Here is a 26,512-nt window from a genome sequence, read left to right on the forward strand (position 1 = left end):
AAACTATTGACAATTTCACTCTGTTGCAATTCAACAGACACTGGAATGGCTGCCATACATGTAGAGATAAAGATTTGGAGGGGTCTTTTCATTTTTTCCGAGGCTGTGTTTTCTTTAGAAACGTTTATTTTTTAGGGTTAGATGGACATCATATTGTAATCTAAACTACTTCTTAACATTGCAGTAACCTGTCTCGCATTGTCCCACACAAACACCCCCTTTATCCAACATGTTACTTGTTTGCACCTGGTCACCCTCGTGGCACCTTTAAGGGGATCATTACTTATTTTTACATGGGACTAAAAAAGATAATACAGCTTTCAGCCAGTTGGTTGATCAAATCAAAAAAATTCTGAATACAAAAATGCATTCTCTATATCTTTGGCAATATTGGACACTTTAAAATTGCCATTTGTCAGCATCATTTTTATGATGTATTCTTATTGTCTTATTTGGATCCCAATGGCATGTTGTGAACATGGCACTGTAAAACTGAACTGGCAGTAAGTACTATTAATAAAGTGAATTGTGTCTTAATCAAAGGCATTATCAGTTCATCATATAACATTTAATACTTCCTGATTAATACATTGTAACATTCTTCAATGTCAGTAGCAACTCATGAATGCTTACAGTGATAGGCCTACAGAACAGGTGAACCACAGGCTTGAATATCATACTAGAAACAGCTTCCAAAAACGGTTTAATAAATGTGGATTTTGTGGAAGTATGTGGACATCAAATATTATCAATCAAATTTCCAGTTAAGCAACATTCACGACTGATCAGATGCTGTCGTTTGATGTAACCAGTCATGGCTGTATTTGATTAAATAACACATACTGTATTTGGATTGATGCCTTAAATAATAAACAAAAAATGTCATTAAATAAATACAAAATGTTACAATACAGCACAACCAATGCTTCACTCTTGCTACAGTATATCATGAATAAATTATTTGAATTATTATATTTTCTTTTTTAGATGTCATTTGGGTCTAAAAAATCTGTACATGTTCTCGTAGTTGTTTTACTTTACAAGAGATGTCAGAAAATATATGGTACTTTACAATTTACAGAAATGGTTTCACAATTACTAACACCTCATAGAAATGTTAAGATGTACCTTTTTACATTTCACTTTGGTAGAAAGGCCTTGAGATGCAAATCAGAATGTCAGAAACATGTAAACACAGTCGGGCCTTACCCTGCAGAAAGTATGTGGTAATACAAAATTGATGGACAGTAATAAATGAAAACATTTTTTTACAGCACAACCTCACAGAAAACAGCACAACATTAAAGAAAAGACATTTTAGAAAACATGACACTTCAGAAATGGAGGTAGATAGATGCTATCTTTAACCTGTTTTCAAATTGTGGGATTCATCTCATTCTAATACTGTAAGCGCTGCAGGAATGAGTCCTAAAACCCTGAAATGAGTTAGCATTTTACTTCTCCTGCTTCCCTCATTTCAAGGTCAACAGGTTTTTGAACATGTTTTTGGCTAGAAGCCTGAAATAGGATCTGCGGTTAACACAAGCTCACGATACTTTCACCTTTTGTATCACATAAAATACATCAGTAGACATCCCACTTGTGAATGTCAGAAGCTTTTATGTATTTAAAAACAGCGGTTGCTAACAAGTGACTAAATAGGACTGCGACACATTAGCCGCCTTTAGCTTAGCAGTGTTGACGCGTAGCCATGTGACCGTGACTTAGTTCCTTAATATCCTAACGTTAGCTTTTTATTAAGCTTCCAAAATCATAAAAGTGGTGTTGATATGTGGAGATTATTCTGCTAAACAAAACGTAAGTATCATAAACGTTTATTTGACACAGATCTTGTTTTCTGCAATATTCCAAAATGTGGAGGGGGCCTTTGCGATGCTAACTTCTGGCTTAGCTAACAAAGATGTCATCACTGCACAACTCTATAAATGAATAAAGAGTTTAATATGGCAGATAATAAAACATTACATACACACATAATGTCTGGAATTAAACAGAACCGCTTATTATGCTGCTGAAATGTTGTCTTTCTGATGGTAGATACACATGGGCAGGATGAGCTTCTTTTCCACCTCAGTGCGGCCCTCAGAGGTGACCTGCTACAGCGACGGGCCAGTTTAGAAAATGTGGACCAACCAGTCCAAATATTTTCACAGTATCTGACAGCACTGAGGAACCAGTGGAACCACTTAACACAATTTGTGTAGTCATGACCGTCTGTATTCAACAACTAATGACAGATGGTAAAACAAACAATAAGACATTTCTTTAATGTGTTAGCAATTACATCTGTTTTTTAAAGGTTTTGTGTTTTTTCTGAAATGCTGATGCGTCTTTTTAACAATGTTTCGTCTTCTAACAACTATTATTGAGACACTTCAGGTCATATTGTTTTAATGGCGGTTATTTTTATGAGATTGAATTAGATTGTAGAAGTTTTACAATGAAAGTTAAGCAGCTATTTCAAGCGGGTTAGCATGTTTTCACACAAAGAACAATTAACATATCAACAAGCATTTTCATTTCTAAATTTGTTGGGGTGAACTCAATGTTCTGCCTGGTACGTGTCCCAAATATGGATTTATCTTTATTTCAAATCCCTATAATATGATATTTAAGAATGGCTACATTCACCAGTGGGGTGGCTGGTTAGTTTTGAAGTTATTATTTTGAGCTTAGGTTAGTTTTCTAACCATGACTACAATGAGAAACTACTTAGGAGAAAATTCCTCCCTGGCCAAAAAAACATTCCAGATATTATAAAATTACTATCACCACATTAATCTCTTTTACTTGGTACACATTCCCGTCACATGACAAGGCAATTAGCAACAAATATGATAGTTCTCTAAGTAATCAGTGTGTGCAAATGACCTTAATACGCTAGTTTACCAAGAGGCCGGTTATAAGATAAAGTAATTCTGGTCTAAACACATCAGAACAGAGAGTGTAATGCATACAAATACATAATTTGCATGTTGAGCTAAGCAGTTGCAATTGGCCTTAACTGGCAAGTACATCTCATAATAACTAATTAAATGTTATATTCTCTCAAGATATCAGGTGGTGTTGTGGTGATGAACATAATGACCTTTAAGTCTTTAGGTTAAGATATTTCCTTTCAATTCGCTCACTTTGTGGCGCATCTATAAACGCACTTCTTCCTCCTGTATTTGCAATTTTGTCCAACTCTGTGAGCGATGGGGTAAGCCTTCCTCACATGAATACATGAAACAAACACAGAGGTGTTGCACGGTTTTTCTACCGATTGTGCTTTGACCAGCGCTCTTTAAATTACGTTGTGTTCATCCAACGTCTTTGCAATGGTTTTAACGCACCTGACTGGAAAAATAAGAACAGCTGTTCATCTTATTACATTCACATACTCTGTGGAAAACATGGAATGAATCATTTTCCTTTGAAGATATTTTTTATTCTATACTTCCTTAGGATGGACCTGATTTATATACAAAGGCAGATAGAAATCACTAATTGATGAAATCCACTCCTACCCCTTTTCCACTGAATAGAGCCCCGTTGTAGTTCCGTGCAGGGGCTATTTTGGTTTCCAGTTGGTTCAACGAGCAAACCGCTTAAAGGTCCCCTATTATGCAAAATGCACTTTTAGCTGTCTTTTATACATACATATGTGTCCCCGGTGTGTAAGGAGAATATCAAAGTGTCAGAAAATACAACCCTCTCTCTTTTCCTCCTTACCCACATCTCTAAAAACGGGGGTACAAACGAGCTGATTCAGATTTGCTGCCGATATGACATCATAACCAAAATGTGGGCTGTCTGTGTGTTCAGCAGGCTGTCTGCAGGAGGGACTTAGATTTGTTGTATATATAATACATATAATGTCTCTGTTCTAGTGGTAAACACTGAGAAGTGTTTCAGAAATAATGCTGGATGTGGTTTGGAACATAATAAGGCGTTTAATCACGGCAGCGTTTAGCTGAGTTTCTCCGTTAGAAACGTCTCTCTTCAGACAGAGAGCTGCATGACGCTCCAAAGGGGCGTGGCCAGCTTCAGCTCAGCTCAAATTTAAAGCGACAGTCACAGAATCAGCACTTCAGGAACAGGGCTGAAATAGAGGGGGGTGAGGCATGATACAATGGAGGATCTGTTTGACATTTTGAGCAAAACACTTCACAGAGAAGTTTTGTAAAGATATGTCCTACAATATATTGTTTGAATATAGCATAATAGGAGACCTTTAAGAACCAGTTTGCATTGGCTGACTGCTCCAGTTGTATAGTCTACTGTCTCCTAACTCCAGCTGCCTTTTGAAAGTAGTAATACACTGTCTCACAAGTAATGTATCCTGATGCATATATCCCTATAAATGTATCTTTTTTTTAACTTAAAATGACTGTTTGGCAACATAGTGCCTTCAATATTGGATTGTCTTATGTAAAGTGTCTCTTATATTACATGGATGATGTTAGCCTAGCTGCGAAAGCCAGTCTGACTAATCGATAACAAGACTGAGAGACTAAACAATACTGTTATTATTTTTGGCGTGTTTAAAGGAAGAATGCAATCCCTACAAACATTAAAATAGGTAACCACGATGATAGCAAACGGCTTGCAACTCAAACTTTGTATAGTAATAAATAATAAGTCACTCGTATGCTTGGTTGATTAACGTGACTGTTATGTATATGCGCTTGAGGTCGGGCTTTAGCTGCTATGTAATCTTGCCGCCAACTTGTTACGCTCGCCATGGATTATAATTGCTCCACCCCAGCTTCTAATTTATGTCTGGCTCTTAGCTACAGGTAGTTGGTGCCACGGTAGAACCGTTTTTGGGGGCGAGAGCCAACGCTGCTGTGGAAACTAGTTGGCACTTTGGCAACGCCTCCAAATTGGACCTGGAACTGCCTCGGTGAAATAGGGGTATCTGACGGACCATGAGGTATGGGAGCCTCTTACCCATTGATAAAGATACATTAAAGTCATCACTAGAAAACAGTTTTCAGTGCGAGCAGGAGCTCTAGGGAAGATTCGGGGGTGGGGGGGGGCTACGTTGGTCCAGACTGATATATTCTGGCAAATACTTAATGGATTGTCCTGCAGTGGTGATCCTCTGACTGTATCTGCCTCGAGCAGCACCATGAGGTTGACTTTTTTGGTTTTGCGTGGTATACCCATTGATTGCAACAAACTTTGGTAAAGATATTGAAGTTCTCCGCACAATAAATTCTAATAGCTTTTGTGATTGCAAGGTTTCATAAAACGCTATCACCTGTACTTTGGTTTATGACCACACATTCCCATCAGCCTCAGCTGTATGTATGTATGTTTGCATGCTAAACTAAAGATGGTGAACAAGGCAAACATTACCAGAATGTTAGTACAATAGCTTTTAGCTAAAAGCACCACTACATACAGGGCTAACAGTGCTAACCTCTGTCTGAACATTGAGTGATAACACCATGACAGGCTTACAGAATATATTGTAAATCTGTTATCTTGACGTATTAGAAATGAAATTTTAATTGCTGCTTGGAATAAAATGATGACTGATAAATAATGGGCATTAAAAACCTTTTGATCATGTTGATTGGCAATCATTACAAATACATATAAATACAGAGATCCATCAACTAAGTAGCTTACCGCATCATCTCAGGAACGGAAGAAATGAGGACGAATAGCTTTTAGTTCCAACGTTCATGAAGCTGGAAAATAAATAGCTGAGTATTGTAAAAACGTCATTCACATGATCATTTTCTTTTCTTTATAGTTATATAGTGAACATTCAAATTGCTGCATGAGAAAAAATATCAAGAGTGTTCAACGAATCCCAAAATGTCAATGATGAATCTTTGCAGACACAAAGCACTCCTACTTCTCCCCTCCTGATGCAGCAGTCCCTGTCTGTGAGTTCTTCTCTCTGGCCTATGCCCAGGCTCGGAGAGTCTCAAACGTACACAGACCAGTAGATAAGGTTGAAGAAGATGTATGACCCAGGGAAAATCATCCGTGAGTATTTGTCAATGGCGTGCGTGTTCTGGATGATGTTGAGCTTACGCAGGCTCTTCTTCTTCTTGGTGGTGGTGGACTCGCTGCTCACTGAGAGATGCACCACCATGTGTTCTGGTTTTTCCGGAACCTCGTGCAGCTCTTCCTGCTCCTCCTCTGGCACCATGGGCTCCTCAGTGTAGCCGGCCAGGCTGTTGGTGTCCGCCTCGCTGTAGGTACCGTCCAACATGGTCATGGTCCGAGTCCCGGAGATCCCACAGGTGCAGGGGAGTGACTGGCAGGGAAGAAAGATACAGTTTATTCACTAAAGGAACATCAAGGGATAATACCAACATTTATGGAGATTTTCAAGCAATAACAATTCCAACCCTAACCCTAATAGAGAGCTAAAGGAATGAGTCCTAAAAACCAGAAATGAGTCAGCATTTTACCACTTCTCTGGTCTCAAACATGCTTTCTGGTTGGATTTCTGAAATAACACAAGCTTAAAACATGTGTCTTTTGTTTGTTTTACAACATCAAATACATCAGGTAATACGACACTGGTGAATGTCTGAAGCTTTTATGTGTCTTTAAAAAAAGTGCTGGCTAAAAGAGACTACTAACTTCTCACTGTACATTTTAGATTTAGATTTAATTTAATATTCCACACCTTGCACTCAACTGTATATATTAGTTTTCACTCTTTAATACTGCTTAATTCGTATTTCTATTTTGAGACGTTAATACATTTTTAGAATTGTTTATTTATACTCTTTTGATTTCTCATGTGCAATGCCTTGTTTTGTTTAATGCTGCTGCAATGCAGTGTCAGAAAGTACAACCCTCTCTCTTTCCCTCCTTACCCACATCTCTAAAAATGGGTACAAACAAGTTGATCCAGATTTGCTGCCGATATGACGTCATAACCAAAATGTGGGCTGGCTTTACATTGAACTCCTGGCAACGTCCCGCCCACGTCACACGTCCCAACCTATCGTCCGCAATATACAGTCGGGAGCTGAATCCCCTCCACAGCACCTCTGTGTATCTGTGTGTTCAGCAGGATGTCTGCAGGATGGACTTAGAGTTGTTGTTTATAATATAAACAACAACTCTAAGTCCATCCTGCAGACATATGTATTATATAAACTTTATATAATACATATAATGTCTCTGTTTTAGTGGTAACCACTGAGAAGTGTTTCAGAGATAATGCTGGATGTGGTTTGGAACATAATATGGGGTTTAATCACGGCAGTGTTTAGCTGAGTTTCTCCGTTAGAAACGTCTCTCTTTACAGAGAGCTGCTTGACGCTCCAAAGGGGCGTGGCCAGCTTCAGCTCAGCTCAAATTTAAAGCAACAGTCACAGAATCAGCACTTCAGGAACAGGGCTGAAATAGAGGGGGATGAGGCATGCTACAATGGGGGATCTGTTTGGTATTTTGAACAAAACACTTCACAGGCAAGTTTTGTATAGATATGGTCCTACAATATATTGTTCAAATATAGTATAATAGGAGACCTTTAAATGAGACACATTTGCTCATATTTAAGTTCATACGTGTATTTTGAGGTATGAAAGGTACAAGAGTGGAGACATAAATTGGATGTTTTGATGTAACAGAGTAGAAACTGAACAAAAAATAGAAAACTTCACCTCATCCTACATCTGGAATTGTATTAGTCCAAGGCTTAGCCATCAAAATCAATGCTCAGAACAATCTGTTCTATAAAACCACTTTTAACATAGTCACAGATTCGCCAGAAATTTCTTCAAAAGTAGTTGAAACTGTTTAAAAGTGGCGAAAAAAACATTAGCTTCAATGAGAATGACCCCTGAGTGAGGACTGATCGGGATGTTGAGGCTACTTTCTGTAGTTCTTTGTTTTGCTTTTACCATTTTCTTTGTATTCAGGAGTTTACCAGCTCTCGAATTTCCCCACGGGGATTAATAAAGGTACATGTTATCTTATGTAGTTAAATCCTTTATCCATCCAAAACCAGATCCAATTGTAGTCCAACAGCTAAGGGCCATGTCCACATATCGTTTTTTCTAGCAGAAAGGTGCTGGCAGGGTGCATGGGGAACACCCGCTCCCTGCATTTCATCAACCCCCCCCACCTGTTCTGATCTCATTGGCTCCCGATTCAAGATCAGACTTCAAGATTCTCTTGTCAACCTTTAAAATCTTACATGGACTAGCCCCTCCCTATCTGTCATCATTAATAAACCTGCGCATATCTACCAGGCTCCCAACATCCCATAATAGCCTTTTTCTTCAGAGCATCTCTTCTTTGGAATCGTCTTCCCACTCAGATCCGAGAAGCAAATTCAGTTGATTCATTCAAAAGCAAAACTCAAAACACACCTCTTCTCATCTGTCTTCCTTCACCTAGCTTCGATTAGCTAGCTTCCATCTTCAGTAGCAGAACTTCTGTCTGGTTTAGCACACACATGCTTTTATCTAATGTCACGACTTATGTTGTTGTTCATAATGTTTTTATTATTTTTGTGATATATATATATATATATATGTATATCCAGTGGCGTTTTTACATGGACAAACTGGTGGGGCACGAACAACTTAGATATACAGTTGCAGAAAAAATTAAGAGGCCACTTCAGCATTATCCTTCTCTCTTGTTTTATTATTTATAGACATATCTTTGAGTTAATTTGTTTTTATTATTTTTTTATTGTATTCTATAAACTACTGACACTTTTTCTCTGTGTTGGAATTCTACAGACATTGGAATGGCTGCCGTACATGTAGAGATAAAGATTTAAGAAACATTTGGAGTGGTCTCTTCATTTTTTCCGGAGCTGTATATAGGCTTTTTGTACCTTAATACATGGAGTAAAGAGCGCTATCACAAAGCAAAACTTAATAACAACAACCGTAATGCCTCAGCATGAAAACACCAGACTGTAAATATAAAGAAAACGCCGACACTCGTCACCGTGGTTACAAAAGCAATCGATCCAGCAGATCGATAGCCTAACAGCTAAACACAGACAATCTACATAAACTATGCTTTCAATCACCAAAGCTCCAGTAGAGGGTGAACTTCTTTCATTTTCTGTTTGTGTTATTCGCCACTGGTGATGTAGTCTCTGCTCTCTCGTCTCTTCTTCATAACTACACTTTTCGAGGCACACTTACAGCCAATCAGCTCTGACTTATGAGATGATGTTTTAGTGGGACTGTGAGTGCTTTGCCCCGCTTGTGATTATTTTTGCCGCACACATGGAATGGAAAACTACTCTAAGCATGCGCAGTGTAGTTTTCACAGCACACTTGAAACCCGGAGCCTGCCCCACATCTCTCAGCTTGGCTCAATAGCACACTGTGGACACTAATCAGAAGAACGCAGTCCGAATCAGCAATGTAGAGCCGACTAAACATGATCTTAAAATATATTTAAACATATATTGTAAACATATTTGGGGAATTATAATTGTATTTAGTTTCTGCTGATCATAGGTGGAGCTGTGCCCCACCTGCCCCTCATGACGAGTTGCCACTGTTTATACAGCTCCGGAAAAAATTAAGAGACCACTCCAAATATTTCTTAAATCTTTATCTCTACATGTATGGCAGCAAGTCCAGTGTCTGTTGAAGTCCAACACAGATACAAATTGTCAGTAGTTTAGAGCAGGGGTTTTCAATTGGGTGAATGTGAGCCTCCCCTTAGAGTAGGAAAGGACAGCCGAGGCCCCCCTTCCCCAAAATCCCATCCGCCTGCCCTAACCCACACACAGCTCTGCAGTAAATGCCATCTTTTGTGTGTTCCAGGCAATGACGAGTTTCATTAAAAACTGATCAAATGTAAATGTTTTTTAATATTGTATTTGAAGACATTTTATTTTCACAACTTTTTAAAAAGTGCATTCATAAGCGATCTTTGCAACAGCAAATACTTTCAAACTTCATGCAGGCCTAATTGAGGCTACTTTTAAAATCCCTGAACATCAGTAGGCCTATCCACAAGTCAAAAAATCGGCACAGTGTGTCTGGGCCTTAAGCGCACATTTGAAGGAAATGCACGTCTTGCACAAAATCAGCACAATTGACAGCTCTCTGATCAATGAACGACAACGCTGGTTGTTCAAGGAATACATGACACTGAACAGTCAGCTGCATTGAAGGCATGTTGTCAGATCGAGCAGATTCAAATATTTTCATCACATTTTTTTACGTTTTCAGCCACATAAAGCCTCAGATTTACCCAACAAACAAAATGACGCCATTCATGTCATTTGCGCTACAAGAGCGAAATCAACCCTATGGCCCAACCAATTTATGCATTCAAGACAACACAACTTTGAGTTTCAATGTAATCGTCCATATCAGTGGGAACAATGAGGCCGCGCTTTTGAGCAGAGGTGTTCGATGCGGGGCTGCACTGCAGAGAGAAATAAACGCAAGTCGTCCTCCACCTGCAGCCTTGATCTGTATTTGTTTTTAATCAGGGTCAGTGTGGAAAAGCAGTTGGAGGTGAAGGGGATTTGGACTTTCATAGGCTTTGTGGAGATCTGGGGAAACTCGCTCTCCACAGACAACCAAAAATGCGTTATCGGCATTTCTCCCAGTCTCTGCTTCAAGTCCATATTCGAGCTGAGGTCAATCAGGGCCTCCTCCTCCTGCAGACTCAGTCCATCACGGGGTGTGGCGGGAAAAGAGAACGGATTTCTCACCCACTGATTTCCCACTGTGTCCTCTCCAAAATACTCGCCAAACTGGTCACGCAACCCATTCAAATTCTCAGTGATGACCGGTTGGACAGAGTTGAGAGGCAGCCCTGTCGTCTCCGCAACATCCTTCAGGGTTTGGAACATTTCCACCGAACCTCGTTCAACACGAGCACACCACAAGTCCAGCTTTTTCCTGAACCCAGACACTTGGTCTTGTGCCGAAAAGACGTGGCACTCTTTGCCCTGGAGAGAGGTGTTGAGGGAGTTGATCCTATCGAAGATGTCGGAGAGATAGGCCAACATAGCAAGCCAGTTCACATCTGCCAGATGTTTTGCGAATGGGGAGTTAATCTCGGTGAGGAAGAGGAGGACTTCCTCGAGCAAATCGCACAGCCTGTGAGGACTTTGCCCCAAGACAGCCACCTGACCTCGGAGTGCAGGAGCAGCTGCTGTAAGTGAGTGCCCATCTCATTGCAGGGGATCGAGAACAGAATGGCGTTTAAGGCACGCGATTTAAACAAGTTCACAATCCTGACGGCCTCATCAAGAACTGCACGCAATTCTTGGGGCATCCGTTTTGTTGCTAATGCCTGGCGATGGATGATGCAGTGCTTCCAGACAGCAGCAGGGGCAACTGCCTGTACCTGTTTAACGAGACCGCTGTGACGGCCAGTCATTGATCTTGCCCCATCAGTACATATGCCACAACATCGGCCCCAGTCAAGGCAATTAGCCTTGAAAAGTTCGTCAGCTGTTGTGCGGGCGGGTAGAGGAACGCAATACAAAAAATCTTCCTGCACCCTGAGCTCTTTGATAAACCAAACGTTCACCATCAATTGAGCACAGTGTGCGACGTCAGTGGACTCATCTAGTTGAATAGCGTGAAAGGGGCTTTCACGAACACCGTCCAGGACCTGCTCTTTGACATCACAAGCCATGTCTGATATTCGTCGCTGGGTGGTATTGTCAGAGATAGGGATCATGTCAAGTTTAGCAGCAGCTGCTTCTCCCAGCATCACTGAACACGTATCTCTAGCTGCACGGAGTAGCAATGTTTCGTCGATGTTATGGGGTTCGCCTGCCTTTGCTATACGTAGCGCGACACGATAAGATGCTTCTGTCGCCTTCATGTTAATAGTGCCAAACGACTGTATTATGCTTTTGTGTGACTGAAAATCATCACGCTTCCTCTCAAAAAACTCAATGGCTTGTCCACTAAATTAATGTGCTTAGCTTCAATGTGACGCCGAAGTTTGCATGGTGTCAAGCTGTCATTTGCTAGCACCTCCTTGCAGACCACACACTGCGGCAGAGGTGCAGCCTCGGACCCCGACCAGGTGAAACCTAACTTTAAGTACTCAGGATCATATTTCCTACGTTTTTTGCTGGGTCCTGTCTCCCCCCTTACTGCTGACTTCTGTTGACTTGGGACAAGGAAACGATGCATTTTACAGCTAATACACAAACAATTACCGATCTCAATAGAGCGGCATACGGATGTGTACGATATTTTTTTCTTCGCGCGTCGCGCCTTCCCTGGGGGGCGCCAAAGAGCCACAGGGGAGGCGCGACGCGCGAAGAAAAAATTGAAAACCGCTGGAGAATGTATTTAGAGAATACAATTCTTCTTTTTTTTTTAACTCAAAGACATACCATAAATAATAAAACAAGAGACAATGATAATGGTGAAGTGGTCTCTTAAGTTTTTCCACGGCTGTATATGATATTTGTATTTTGTTTTTATCTTTGCTTTTGTTTGATTTGTACAGCCTTTTGAGGCATTTTTTGTGATTTGGGGCTATAATACATTTTGATTTGATGATTTCTGCATTCTACAATACATTTTTTGGAAATCATTTTTTCACTATGAGCAACAATCGGAAGCTTATCATTGTCACACTTTGTACGAATGAGCCTGACCCACTCTGTCTGTCAGCCGAAAAGCGAGGGAGGACAAACTCCAGCAGCATTATCAGGTGTCAGCCTGGCAGATCTGCTCCAACAAACAGGCTTCAAGGTCTATATTTTGATAGTTTTCGTCTGAACTTTTCAAGCTTTTAATGCAATTTCTACCATGACATCACTGGTTTCTTTCTGAAAAGTTGAAATATTTTGAACTCTGAGCACTCAGAAAAAAGATGAAGCAACTTCAGTTGGCATGCACTCATTTCTCATTGGAATCAACTGAAAAAAAGATGGGGTCAGAAAAATGTGGACACCGGCCATAACGGGCTAGCTGATTTAAACCTCACTATTAACATGTTTTAGGCATGAGATGTTTTTATGAAGACTTTATCAACTTTTTTAGAGCATGTTGTTTAAAATAGAAACCCTCACTGTTCTCTTTGTTTCTCTCTATCTTTTTGTACCCAGACAGCCGGACAGATGCTCTCTGAAGTGGCAATGTACAGAGTGCATTTAAAGCGGGGGTTCTCTGAACAGCTACAGAGACTCGCCTGGCTCCTGAATACAGAGGGATGTCTCTTTATTCAAACATTCCATGGCATTCTGAAGTCTTCCTCAACCAGCGTAGAGCGGAAACACACCTGAGACCGCGCTCGCTCTCTCATCTTGCGCTCTCGGCGGTCCTGGACGGTGGACAGGTAGTTGACGGCGGCGTACTCCAACACAGACAGGAAGACAAAGACGAAGCTGACCCACAGGTAAATGTCCACCGCCTTGATGTAGGACACCCGGGGCATGGACGCGTTCACTCCAGTGATGATGGTGGACATGGTCAGCACCGTGGTGATGCCTGGACACAAGAGACAAAACATCCTGCATTACGATTCAAAGTAAAGCAACGCTGTAATCATGAAGCTGACCCGGTGCTGGGCAGCTGAAGGGTTGGAAGCAACAACACAACATAATAAAATGCAATGTGGTCCAACAGCGCTGTAATGAATACTCTGTGAAGCTAGATTTTCAGGTCAGAAGTAGAATTATTGAACTAATCTTTATTTCTGAAAGTATTGAGCCAATCATGTTTGAATGTTAATCTATTATTCAGAATACCCGGAAATATCGGAGAGGCCGACTCAGTGACAGTTAAAGACACATGTTTTCAAATGAGCTTTTCATTAGTGTCACCCTCTTTTTTTAAATTCTGTTTTTAGTATCTAATACTTGCTTTTTAGTATGCAATTTTATATTGTTTTAAACATTTAAAAGGTTTTATATGTTTGAACTTATATTATTTAACAGTTTTATCATTTCCTTATAAGTTGGTTTTATAATCTCTAAATGCTTTATCCTTTATTATAATTGTCAATAAGTTTACATTGTTATTATTTTATTGTGTATACATGTTTAATTTATTTATTTTATAGGTTTTTTTAGATTTCGTCTTTTGTCTTCCTTTATTTCTTTGAGGGATCATTACCTGTTTTATTGTTTTTATTATCATACCTTTTACCTCCGTGTGTTTCAACACTATTTTATGTTGCTGCATGTTCTAAAAAAGGTATCAACATCTGATCTGAAGGTGAATTTCTTCTTGTTGATTTTAATTTGGGATTTGTGCCTTGTGTAAAGCATTTATGAGCTGCACCTGCTGTATGAAGAGTGCTTTATAAATACAGCTTTATTATTATTCTTATGATTCTGATGATGATGATTATTATTATTGTTATCTTTTAGTGTCTCCCTTTTTTGTAGACTCCCAGTAGAGCTGGCACAATCATCCTTATTTCTTTTGTAATGGATACTGTAATCTTTGGACTCTAAACGTGTTCTGACCATGGATGTATATAGAGAACTGGGGTTGGACGTTCATTCATATGAAGTTGTTCAGTGGCACATGGAGCCAAAATGGCCTGACTCTCAAGATCAAAGTACCCGTATGTGGGCCCATGGAGCGTCTTAACTTGCGATTTGCTTAAGCCCCGCCTCCGATGCGCAGCGTCACAGCTGGTCTCGGCTCAGGCACATAAATGAAGAATGAAAATAACTCTGGAACAATGATTTAAATAAGGGCTATAAAAGTGACTAGGTAGTTTATTTAGCTGGAAGAAAAAAAAAATCTGCAGATTTATAGACATCTCTTTCCAAATTTTAGTGAATGGGGATAGGTCTCAATGACGCCGCAGACTGACAGGAAGCTGCAGTACTACCATTTAACCACTGCAAAAATGTGTTTTGAGGTCCAAAGCACTTCCTGGAGGTGTTAAAAACTTTTTTCACTGAGGGCCACATACAGAAAAATATACGAAAGGCTGGGCCCCTCAGCTGACATGAGGTATATTGCCTTAGATGTTAAGTTAAGGTATAAGTTAGCAAAATCAATCAAATGAAAGTCAATTATTCTTGATACTTGAATATGCTTTAAGAGACAAATGGCCTACATCACAGCTTTACTTAGGGTTTCATTTATTTTGTTACAAAAAATGTTGCAGCTCATCCTTAAACACAGAAGCCTCAGATTGCTTATAATAATGGGAAATATTAAGGGTTTATTTCAAGCTTGTTAAGTCAATATTTTTCTTTTAATCAACTAAGATTAGTTCGAAAATATTTTCAACTTTAATCGTCTGCGTTTATTTGAAAAGTGTGTAAAACATGAATACTACTGTGTAATATATGTACGTTTTCATATATTTATTCAAGAAGTACAAGCACAAGTTTCAGGTGTTGGCTGTATTCCATTCAATATTAGAATTAGCAGAGGGTCCAATCAAAATGGACCGCGGGCCGCATCTGGCTCCCGGGCCGCAGTTTGGACACCCCTGGATTAGAGGAATCAATTACAAATCTCTAAAATATGCACACCCGAGGACAGCTTGGCAGAATAGATAGTGGCATACAATATGACTGCTTACAAGCATTTGATTGTATTAATTATCTTCTGTTTTCTTTGGTCAAGACTTTTAATTCAACCTTCAGTTGGTCATACATCGGATTGCCTTCAGCTTCCTTGGTACTCATTGAACTTCAATTGGTGTCACCTTGTCTGCCCTATCACTTTCCTTCTCTGCTTCCCAGCTTTGGTCCATGCCTTCATTACATCCAGAATCCATGACTGCAACAACATCCAAACTCTGAAATAAACTCCAGTACATCCAGAACTCTGTTGTCCCGCGCCGTTTACCATGATATGCTTTATCCACCAGAACCTTCACTGGCTCCCTGTGCCTCAATGCATCCATTTATAGTCCTTCGATTGTTGTTGTGTGTTGTCATCTTTGGTCATTTTAACTTAATAATGTAAAAGATTGCCTCCACATAGCTCCATAAGGTGACGGCTAAGCACACAGTTAGCCGCTAACAGTGCTAAGGTGCTAACGGTGCTAACAGCCGTAACATCAATCTATGTGTGGCTCTTAGCTCCACACCTGTTGGTTTATACAAAATATCTTCACATTGATCAGAAATATGTTTATTTTTTTGTCTTCACAATGTTTTGTTACTGTCGTGGCTCATTCCTGTAGGATATTTCAAACTGTGCCACGTTAGCAGGGCTCCACTTCTTGACTCAGACGTTAGAACCGTTCAAATAAAACTCTGCAGGTGCTGATTTCTTTGCTTTTCTTTGGCTGATTTATTTACTTCTTCCATAAAATTGAACAAACAAATAAACAAAAATGATAAGTGAGGTCATAGACTGTAGCCTACCGATTCCCCGCTCCGTGCTGAAAATGTATCGCTCGAGGCTCAGTCCCACCCCTTCCTTATATCACAGCTGATTGGTCACAATAAATCCAAACTATTTTTACAATATTTAATCTAATACAAATTCATAAATCAAAAGAATATATTGAGACCTAAATTAATTAGAAAATATTTAATTTAACAGTTGCTGTTATATTCATCAGATGTTACTCTAGGACATTTTAGGAAAATTAAGGCATTTTTGGGGGGACTATTTTCAGCGGTGGATTAATACCCATTTGGTGCTCTACTGAGTGTTTGTGGCAGAAGGACGTGAGTGATTGGGATATAATTTGGATTTGGATAGGATTATACATTACCCATAGAAGAGGAGAAGGATACACTGCAGTGAATTTATAAATAATGTATAAAAATATCACACCCTTCATACAGCCAAATTAAATAAGAATATGAGCCATGAGAGGACCTCAGGGAGGGGAAGAGATGCATGCATTACAAAGAAACACAGCTCGATACAGAAAATATTATTTTTAAATCAGAGTGATTGAGCATGGGAGGCTTCACATGCATGTGTTTGTTCGAGATTTGTTGAGTCTTATCACAGCCAGCTTTTATCATTCCACAGCCCCATTTGACCCGGGGGCAAACACAATCTCTTCATAGGACATTTGACACAAGTTTAAAGAAAAACACATTTCTTACCCAGGGAAACTCTGGCCGGCACGGCGCGGCGGTCGATCCAGAAGGACACCCATGAAAGCATCACCATGAGCGTGGCGGGGAAATACGTCTGCAGCAGGAAGAAGAAGATGTGGCGGTGCAGCGTGAAGTTGATGTAGAGACGATTGTACCAGCCTGCAAACACAAAAAATCAATCAAAGATTCGAAAATGTACAAACTGGTAACATAAATCTCTGTCAAAGTGCTTTTATAAAATACACAGAGTTCAACATGGAAGTATATTCCATCCAAACTATTCTCAAAATATTTAATTAAATTCAAATTCATAAATTCAAAGAATATATTAAGACCTAAATTAATTAGAAAACATTTAATTGTAACAGTTGCTGTTATATTTATCAGATGTTACTCAATCATGGGGACATTTTAGGAAAATTAAGGCTTTTTTGGGAGACTATTTTCAGCAGTGGATTAATACACATTTGGTGCACTACTGAGTGGTTGTGGCAAAAGGAGAAAGAGTGTGTGGGATCGGGACACAATTTGGATTTCAATAAAGGTCCATCTTCTTCTTCTATATCTAGACAAATGGTCACCTGTTATAAGGTATTTAGCAAAAGTGAATCTATTGTAAACCTCTAATCGGACTGTATATTCTTTTTTAAAATAAAGATAATGATATAATAAATAGCTTTAATAACAATATGTTTTGCCTTGTATTCTTCTTTCTGTGTCTTTGTGCACCAAAGCAAATCCCTCACATGTGTAAACCTACTTCTGATTCTGGTTCTGATGACATTAAATGAATGTTCTGGCACCAAAACTCAAACTGTAGGTGTCACCTTAGATGTTTGTGTGAATGTTTTCATGCACATTGGGAAACGTCTATAATCATGGTCACACTTTGAAGATTGAATAATTTGGAAGTGGTGTGAAATGAATCCTTAATACTTTGTCTTCACTGCTCCTGTCAATCATCCCAGCCCCGCCTCAGCAGGGGAGCTACTCTGTGTTTGAAGATGATTCAAAACGCTGCAGGGGGAGTTGGTATCCTTCCATTGGCTGTCCATATTTCCATATAAAATAGTGTGTTTTCAGTTATGATGTGATATTGAAAATTGCATCGTCTAATTTAAGTTTAAAACAACTTTCAAGACTTTATTTCCAAAGCTTATTCTAAGAGATATTTGACTGATATGTTTTCTTGTCTGTCATTGATATCCTGCCTCTTTCATATTTATTTTGAATAATGTAAAGCTCCTTCTAACTTTTCTTTTGAAAAGTGCAGTGTTCATCACTAAATTCTTTTGAGTACCTGGTAACATAATCTAAAAAACAAGTATTGCTGTGAGAGAAAAAATGACGTAAGTCTAAAGCCCAGCTAGTCGTCAAAAACTGACAGCATTTTTTTTGTCGTCTAGTTTCTAATTTTGCTCAAAATATATAATTCCTACGGCTTCTAAAGGGCTTTTCTCTAGACTCAAACTCAATGGGGCTATTGAGGAGAATTCTTTGTAAAATCTTTCTGAGTGCCTATCCAACTGTGGAGCTTCAGATTGAGCTGTTTTTACATTTGTTTTAGAAGTGGAGCTCAAGGATCGGTCATTGCGTCCAAGTAGTAGTTTCGGTGAGTGAAGGCCTTTATATATGAGTAGACATGGTTCTTTGGGAGAAAATAAACGGAATCACATTCTGATCATAGTGTCACAAGAACAACATCAAACAAGCAACATTCACAAATGATGACACACAGTCATGTCTGAGTTGTTTTACATTTCGTTGTGTTTGTGTGCGTGTATGTAAGTTTAATAAAAATATATTGTCCCAGGAGTTGGTGGCGACCAAAAACAGAGTTGCAAGAAAGTGATTATTAACAAATTAATTGAAATAAATATGCTTTGTTGGCATGTTTATAACGAGAAAATATTGCAGAGTCATAATAACTTTATAAATGAAGAGGTTAAAACCATGAAAATCAAGAAAAAACGCAGATTTGTTTTAAGACTAGGAATAACTACTGCGTTTAAGAGACTAAATGTGTGTGTGTGTGTGTGTGTGTGTGTGTGTGTGTGTGTGTGTGTGTGTGTGTGTATGTGTGTGTGTGTCTGTGTGTGTGTGTCTGTGTGTGTGTGTGTGTGTGTGTGTGTGTGTGTGTGTGTGTACCCGTGCTGCTGTAGAAGGCCAGGCGGGATGTGGTGTGGAACTTCTGGATGAGGAACTGAGATAAGGAGATCCTGTCGTCAGTGCTCAGGGACTCATCCCCGCTCTTCCAGTACAGCATCAGGTCTTCATCCGTGTAGGCATCTGCAACAAGGAGACAAATAAATGGCTCATAATAAATAGTTGTTTACTTTGAGTTCCAACTGCTATGTCCTTTTTTAGCTCATTCCCCTCTATTTCACATTCTCATTCATCCTGCTGATGTTCAGGTGTATATCAGTATGTAGTGTCTCTACTTTAAAGAGTCCTCTTCTGCTGATGTTCAGGTGTATATCAGTATGTAGTGTCTCTACTTTAAAGAGTCCTCTCCTGCTGATGTTCAGGTGTATATCAGTATGTAGAGTCTCTACTTTAAAGAGTCCTCTCCTGCTGATGTTCAGGTGTATATCAGTATGTAGTGTCTCTACTTTAAAGAGTCCTCTCCTGCTGATGTTCAGGTGTATATCAGTATGTAGAGTCTCTACTTTAAAGAGTCCTCTCCTGCTGATGTTCAGGTGTATATCAGTATGTAGTGTCTCTACTTTAAAGAGTCCTCTCCTGCTGATGTTCAGGTGTATATCAGTATGTAGAGTCTCTACTTTAAAGAGTCCTCTCCTGCTGATGTTCAGGTGTATATCAGTATGTAGTGTCTCTACTTTAAAGAGTCCTCTCCTGCTGATGTTCAGGTGTATATCAGTATGTATTGTCTCTACTTTAAAGAGTCCTCTCCTGCTGATGTTCAGGTGTATATCAGTATGTAGTGTCTCTACTTTAAAGAGTCCTCTCCTGCTGATGTTCAGGTGTATATCAGTATGTATTGTCTCTACTTTAAAGAGTCCTCTCCTGCTGATGTTCAGGTGTATATCAGTATGTAGTGTCTCTACTTTAAAGAGTCCTCTCCTGCTGATGTTCAGGTGTATATCAGTATGTAGTGTCTCTACTTTAAAGAGTCCTCTCCTGCTGATGTTCAGGTGTATATCAGTATGTATTGTCTCTACTTTAAAGAGTCCTCTCCTGCTGATGTTCAGGTGTATATCAGTATGTATTGTCTCTACTTTAAAGAGTCCTCTCCTGCTGATGTTCAGGTGTATATCAGTATGTAGTGTCTCTACTTTAAAGAGTCCTCTCCTGCTGATGTTCAGGTGTATATCAGTATGTAATGTCTCTACTCTAAAGAGTCCTCTCCTGCTGATGTTCAGGTGTATATCAGTATGGAGTCTCTCTACTTTAAAGAGTCCTCTCCTGCTGATGTTCAGGTGTATATCAGTATGTATTGTCTCTACTTTAAAGAGTCCTCTCCTGCTGATGTTCAGGTGTATATCAGTATGTAGTGTCTCTACTTTAAAGAGTCCTCTCCTGCTGATGTTCAGGTGTATATCAGTATGTAGCGTCTCTACTTTAAAGAGTCCTCTCCTGCTGATGTTCAGGTGCTTTAATGTTCAAAAAGCTCTTTATTTTTCTCATACTGCCTGTGCTTCGGCTCCTCTTTTCACTGAAACCAGAGTACAGTCTGCTCTGATTGGTTAGCTGGCCGGCTCTGATGGATTGGTCAACCGATTAGAGATGTCCCGCCACCTTGGCACATCATGTACATTGTGTGGGAGTTCTGGTGCTTTGCATAGCATTTACATGCACTAAAACCTCTATAACACTCTACAAGAAAGGGAAGACAGGGAGGGTCTTAAACTATGAAGAGAAGTGAGCTTCATGACAGAGTTAATGGTGAGCCAAACACAAGAAAGGAACTGCATTCTGCTTTTTTATTCACATTGAGCAGTCACTGTTTCACATTACGGGACCAGCCACGAGCAGCCATGAGTAGGCATGGAGGCTTAGGAGAGGCCCAGAAGGTGTTAGCGGTGTCGTACACTTGGTACTGCACGTGACAGGAGAGACACATATCATAGAGAAGGATATCAGGATGCACACCTATAACTTGTCATAAGAGGACTGCCCTCTTATTCATGAAGTATAAAACTTTGTGTGATATCACATATCGAGGCTCTGGAAGGAAGTGAGAGACCAGTACCTGTTTGCAGTGTGTGGATCACCAATTTCAGAGACCTCAATTGAGTATTTGTTTTCTTTATCACAACTGAAAATAAATCAGCTTTATTAAAACCTTACTACTTCGTTTGGATTCCTTGCTTCATAGAGAAATTCAAAGAACACAACAGTTTACAGTCTGGCCTCATTTCAGATATCTGTACTCACAGTTTGCGTTAATCCCTATGAATATTCAAAGGTTCCTCCCTCTACTTCCAGTTCCAAAACAGCAGATTATACATTATTTGCTTCCCATGATATAACGCGATCAAATACAAAGAAAGTTAAAGCATGAGTTGACACGTTTCTTGTGGTCTATTCTTAGCATTGCAGAAAAAAACTTTCAAAAACATTAAATATTTTGAAGCAAAGGCAGCTTCACATGTAAGAACCTGGAACTGTGACATTTTTTTTTTTTACAAAAACGTTCTGTTAACCCACCTATGGTTTTAGTTACTTACATATAATGTTGGATGATTAATCAATACCAGATCATATTTTAAATGTTTTGTGTCAGTAGTGTGTGTCAAAATCCTAATTTATAAAGTAAAATAGTAAATAAATAATACAAGAATAAATGTAGTAAAGTCGAAGTTTAAAGTAGTATAACATGAAAATATGTCATGTCCTTGTGTTGTGTGTTTTATTTTGAAATGTTTTCCCCACTTGTGTCACTCGTTAAGCTTCATTTCCTGTCTACGTTTCCCTCCTGTGCCTGATTGTGTTATTGTGTTCACCTGTTGCCCCTGTGTTTCTCCTCCCCCTTCCAGCTGTCTCTCGTCTTGTGATTACCCATGTGTATTTAGTCCCTGTTTCCCTTTTGTCTGTTGTTCGGTCGTCATTTCTTCCCTGATCTTGTCCATGATACCGTCGCCCTTCATGTCTGGAGCTAAGTGTTTTTCATGTCCTGTGTTCCCCTTGCTTCTTGTTTCAACAGCTTTTGAATGAAGCTCGCTTTTTGTTTTTGACCCGTACCTGCTTCCCCTTGATTTACTGCACTTGGGTCCAGTTTCCCCAACCCTGACAGAACGACCGAACCTAATATGGATCCAGCAGTACATTTTGAGGATTCTATTGTGGAGTATTCATACCACATTTTATGTATTTATGGAGAGTGGAGGAGAGCAGGTTCTAAAGAGGCTCAGGATGCAGCTCTTCTTCATGCACGCCAGGAATTGGCAGATAAGCCCTGGTTAGAGAGCTCACTACTGGACTATTTAAGGACATTTGTCAATTCCCCAGAAAGCCTGCACCCTTTCCTTAAACCTCGTGTCACAGCAGCCACCAATCCCTTTTTGAGATCCCACCTGGCCTTTGGAGGTCCACGGGGCCTACAGCAGTCTGCTAAGGGGCGCAGGGTGTGGCTACCAGCCTGTGCTTCTGCTTCCGAGCCTCCTGCTGCCAAGCATCCTGCAGTTAAGCCTTCTGCAGCCACGCTTCCGGCTCAAGTTTTGGCCCTAGCAGCCGCCTACCCGGCTGCAGTTCCGGCCCCGACAGCCATGTTTCCAGGCCACGCCCTGGCCGCCATACTCCCAGCTGCAGTCCGGCCGACTCCAGCTACTCCTGTCCTGTCGGCGGCCCGGCCGACTCTAGCCCCGCTTGTCCTGTCGGCGGCCCGGCCGACTCTAGCCCCTGCTGTCCTGTCGGCGGCCCGGCCGACTCCAGCCCCTGCTGTACTGTCGGCGGCCCGGCCGACTCCAGCCCCGCCTGCTGTCCTGTCGGCGGCCCGGCCGACACAAGCCTCGCCTTTCCTCCCGACTCCGGCCTCGCCTGTCCAGTTGACTCCGGCCTTGACTCCGGCCTTGACTCCAGCCTTGACTCCGGCCTTGACTCCAGCCTGGCCTGTCCAGTCAACTCCAGCCTCAACTCCGGCCTGGCCTGTCCAGTGGACTCCGGCCTGGCCTGTCCAGTGGACTCCGGCCTGGCCTGTCCTGTCGACTCCGGCCTGGCCTGTCCTGTCAACTCCGGCCTGGCCTGTCCTGTCGACTCCGGCCTGACCTGTCCTGTCGACTCCGCTCTCGCCTGTACAGTCGCCTCCAGTCTCGCTTGTTCCTACTCTGTTGGGGCTCCCGCCGTCAACTGTTCCGCCGGGGGTCCCGCCAACTCCTCACCCCATGAAGTCGGTGGTCCCTCGGACACCTGTTTCGTTGGTGGTCCCACCAACCCCTGTCCAGTCGGGGGCCCCGCCGCCTCCTGCTCCAGGTGCTCCTTACTTTCCTCCGGAGCGGTTCCGCCGGCCTCCAGCCCGCTGTCCTCCAGTCCGTTGTCCAGAGGCGTCTCGCCGTCCTCCGGAACTGTCTCGCCGCCCTCTGGAGCTATTCCACTATCCTCCAGGTCGTCCTCCAGAGTACCCTCGCCATGGTCTACGCCCTTGCTTCCGCCCCTGTCTCCGCCAATGTCTTCGGCCTCTGTAGTTCCCTCGCCGTGGCCTCCGCCCATGTCTCCGGCCTCCGGAGTTCCCTTGCCACAAGGCCTGTCCGTGCTTTGTCTCATGCTCTGCCTTGCCCGTGGGCCGTCGGCCCGAGACACCCTTCTCGTCCTCTGCCTTGCCCGTGGCCCGTCGGCCCGAGACACCCTTCTCGTCCTCTACCTTGCCCCCGGGTCGTCCGCCCGAGACACCCTCCTCGTCCTCTGTCTTTTCCCCGGGTCGCCTGCTAGAATCCCGCCTCCAGACCCCCTCTACCCACCCTTTTGGCCTTGGTCATGCACTTGGGTCCTGTTTCCCCAACCCTCACAAAATACTCAGGCTCCTCAAATGTGTACTTAGCAAATATACTTACTTTCACCCACTGTCTAGTGATGTGGTAGTGATTTGGCCCCCCCCTGGATGGAAGTAAAACCATGGGACCTCTTGTTTTGGTCTGGTCCCTAACATGAGGAAGCATTCAAGAATTCAGCAGCATGGATGGAACATGTACTCACAGCTCTCCAGCTCCAGGGAGCACGACTGAGAGTCCAGAGGGAAGCGGCTGAAGTCCATGTTACAGGCTGCCGTCACCGTCACTCTGAGACACACGAACCCACACACAGAAAACAGGAATGATTCATTCATGATGTCACTCAGTTATCTAAATGTATAGAACAGTCTCTGGAAAAAAAAAACTCCACATGATTATCTTATGTGAGTCTTTTGGCCTGAATAAAAACATTTCCTTTATGTTATTTTGGAATTTTTGGCACTAGATAATGTAAAACACAGGTCACATGCTGTTCTTCTCTCCTGAACAGGGTGAGTCTGTCTATGAGAAACAGCAAACTAGGATTCTGGTTTCCCCTCCCCCCTGAACTCCACCTCATATTATAAGCTCAGGCTCCATTTCTACTTTCCGTATTTAAAAAAAAGTTCAATTATTTAACTATTTTTATCGTTAATATTTGACGTATTTCTTTGTGTAAATCACCACTCCTCCAGGTCTTTCCATCTGTATTTGTGAGTGGTGGGAGGGCTTAGACTCTTTTATTTCCCCTTAACCTCTGTATTTCAGAGATAATTATCACAAATTCATTAATGTCAACCTTTAGCTCTGTCTGCTGTTTTGTGTCGGAACAGCTTCTCATCAGAAATCATTGTGAACTTTTCAAAGTCACACCCCGCTTGCCTGTGACACACACCTCGAGTCTATCAGAGTCAGGTTTTTTGCATTAAGGAATTGGCAATGATGTGTGGGGTACATTCATATACACAGTAAGAGAAATAAAAATATATAGAATTATTAGAAAAAACATTTTAAAATCTATTATACCATTAATAAACATAGAGAAATATGTACATGAAATGTCAATATAGGAAAAACAAAGTACAGTAATATATGACAAAATATTGCAAAGTAGATCAGTGCACATTTAAAGCGGTAGCTTCGAGCTGAAATGTGCATAATAAACAGAGAGGTCTACGGAGTTCTCACTATTAAACGCATCTATTTCTATTCAATTTAAGCTATTGCTAAAAAAACAAACCGTTGGAGTTAACAAGCTCTTACTATGGTATGATCTTGTGAGAAGTGTATATATCCGCACTTTTTGTTGTTCTGAGTTTGAGTCTTTAAGGTTTTTTTGCACTTATTGTAAGTCGCTTTGGGTAAAAGCGTCTGTAGCGGCCAAAATCATATACAAATAAAGCAAAACTCAAAGAAAAACTGCCGCAGGGCAAGGATGCAAGTCCAGACAACAATCTCTGTTTTGTCCGTGTATTTCCATGATCCAAAATACAATGAACACAGTTTCTTATTGATTCCATTTCCTAAGATTTCCTGAGGCTTTTCTTGTGGCCTGAATCACCCTGGCAAAAAAACCTGTTTTTTTATTTATCGTTTATTTGGTAGGGACAGATACAATATACATTGACGGACTGAAAACAGCTATCCGATGCAAGTATCATAGTGTTTATAGCGAATGCTAGTTTGCAACACTCGTCCCTAGAAGAGCTTTTGTGAAACTAGAAAAATTACAGTGAGGTAAAACACAGTTAAACAGAATACAGCAAGATACAATAATGCATACATTAAAAACGTTAAAACTAGACATGGGTACATGGGGGTGCACCCTCTATTCCGACATCCCCTTATAACGACATGCCCCTATTCCGACATGCCCCTATTCCGACATCCCACTATAACGACATGGCCCTATAACGACATGCCCCTATTCCGACATCCCACTACAACGACATGCCCCTATAACGACATGCCCCTATTCCGACATCCCACTATGACGACATCCCCTTATAACGACATGCCCCTATTCCGACATGCCCCTATTCCGACATCCCCTTATAACGACATGCCCCTATAACGACATGCCCCTATTCCGACATCCCACTATAACGACATGCCCCTATTCCGACATCCCACTATAACGACATGCCCCTATTCCGACATCCCACTATAATGACATGCCCCTATAACGACATCCCCCTACAACGACATCCCCCTACAATGACATCCCCCTACAATGACATCCCCCTATAACGACATCCCCCTATAACGACATGCCCCTATTCCGACATGCCCCTATTCCGACATCCCACTATAACGACATGCCCCTATAACGACATGCCCCTATTCCGACATGCCCCTATTCCGACATCCCACTATAACGACATCCCCTTATAACGACATGCCCCTATAACGACATGCCCCTATTCCGACATGCCCCTATTCCGACATCCCACTATAACGACATGCCCCTATAACGACATCCCCCTACAATGACATCCCCCTATAACGACATCCCCTATAACGACATGCCCCTATTCCGACATGCCCCTATTCCGACATCCCACTATAACGACAT

General features: G+C 41.2%; 1 protein-coding gene across 1 annotated transcript in view; it reads right to left on the bottom strand.

The window, feature by feature from the left end:
* Positions 1–5,184: 5,184 nt before the first annotated feature.
* Positions 5,185–26,512, bottom strand: part of gabrr2a (gamma-aminobutyric acid type A receptor subunit rho2a) — a 53,777-nt gene continuing 32,449 nt past the window's right edge. Inside the window, exons 5-9 of the mRNA XM_063909067.1 lie at positions 24,143–24,225; positions 19,139–19,279; positions 16,997–17,149; positions 13,234–13,442; positions 5,185–6,283 (exon numbers count right to left, since the gene is read on the bottom strand). Coding sequence (XP_063765137.1) covers positions 5,948–6,283; positions 13,234–13,442; positions 16,997–17,149; positions 19,139–19,279; positions 24,143–24,225 — 922 coding nt within the window. The 3' untranslated portion in view covers positions 5,185–5,947. The remainder of the gene's footprint in view (positions 6,284–13,233; positions 13,443–16,996; positions 17,150–19,138; positions 19,280–24,142; positions 24,226–26,512) is intronic.

This window comes from Eleginops maclovinus, chromosome 19, assembly GCF_036324505.1.
Source record: "Eleginops maclovinus isolate JMC-PN-2008 ecotype Puerto Natales chromosome 19, JC_Emac_rtc_rv5, whole genome shotgun sequence".
In the NCBI taxonomy this organism is placed as follows: Eukaryota; Metazoa; Chordata; class Actinopteri; order Perciformes; family Eleginopidae; genus Eleginops; species Eleginops maclovinus.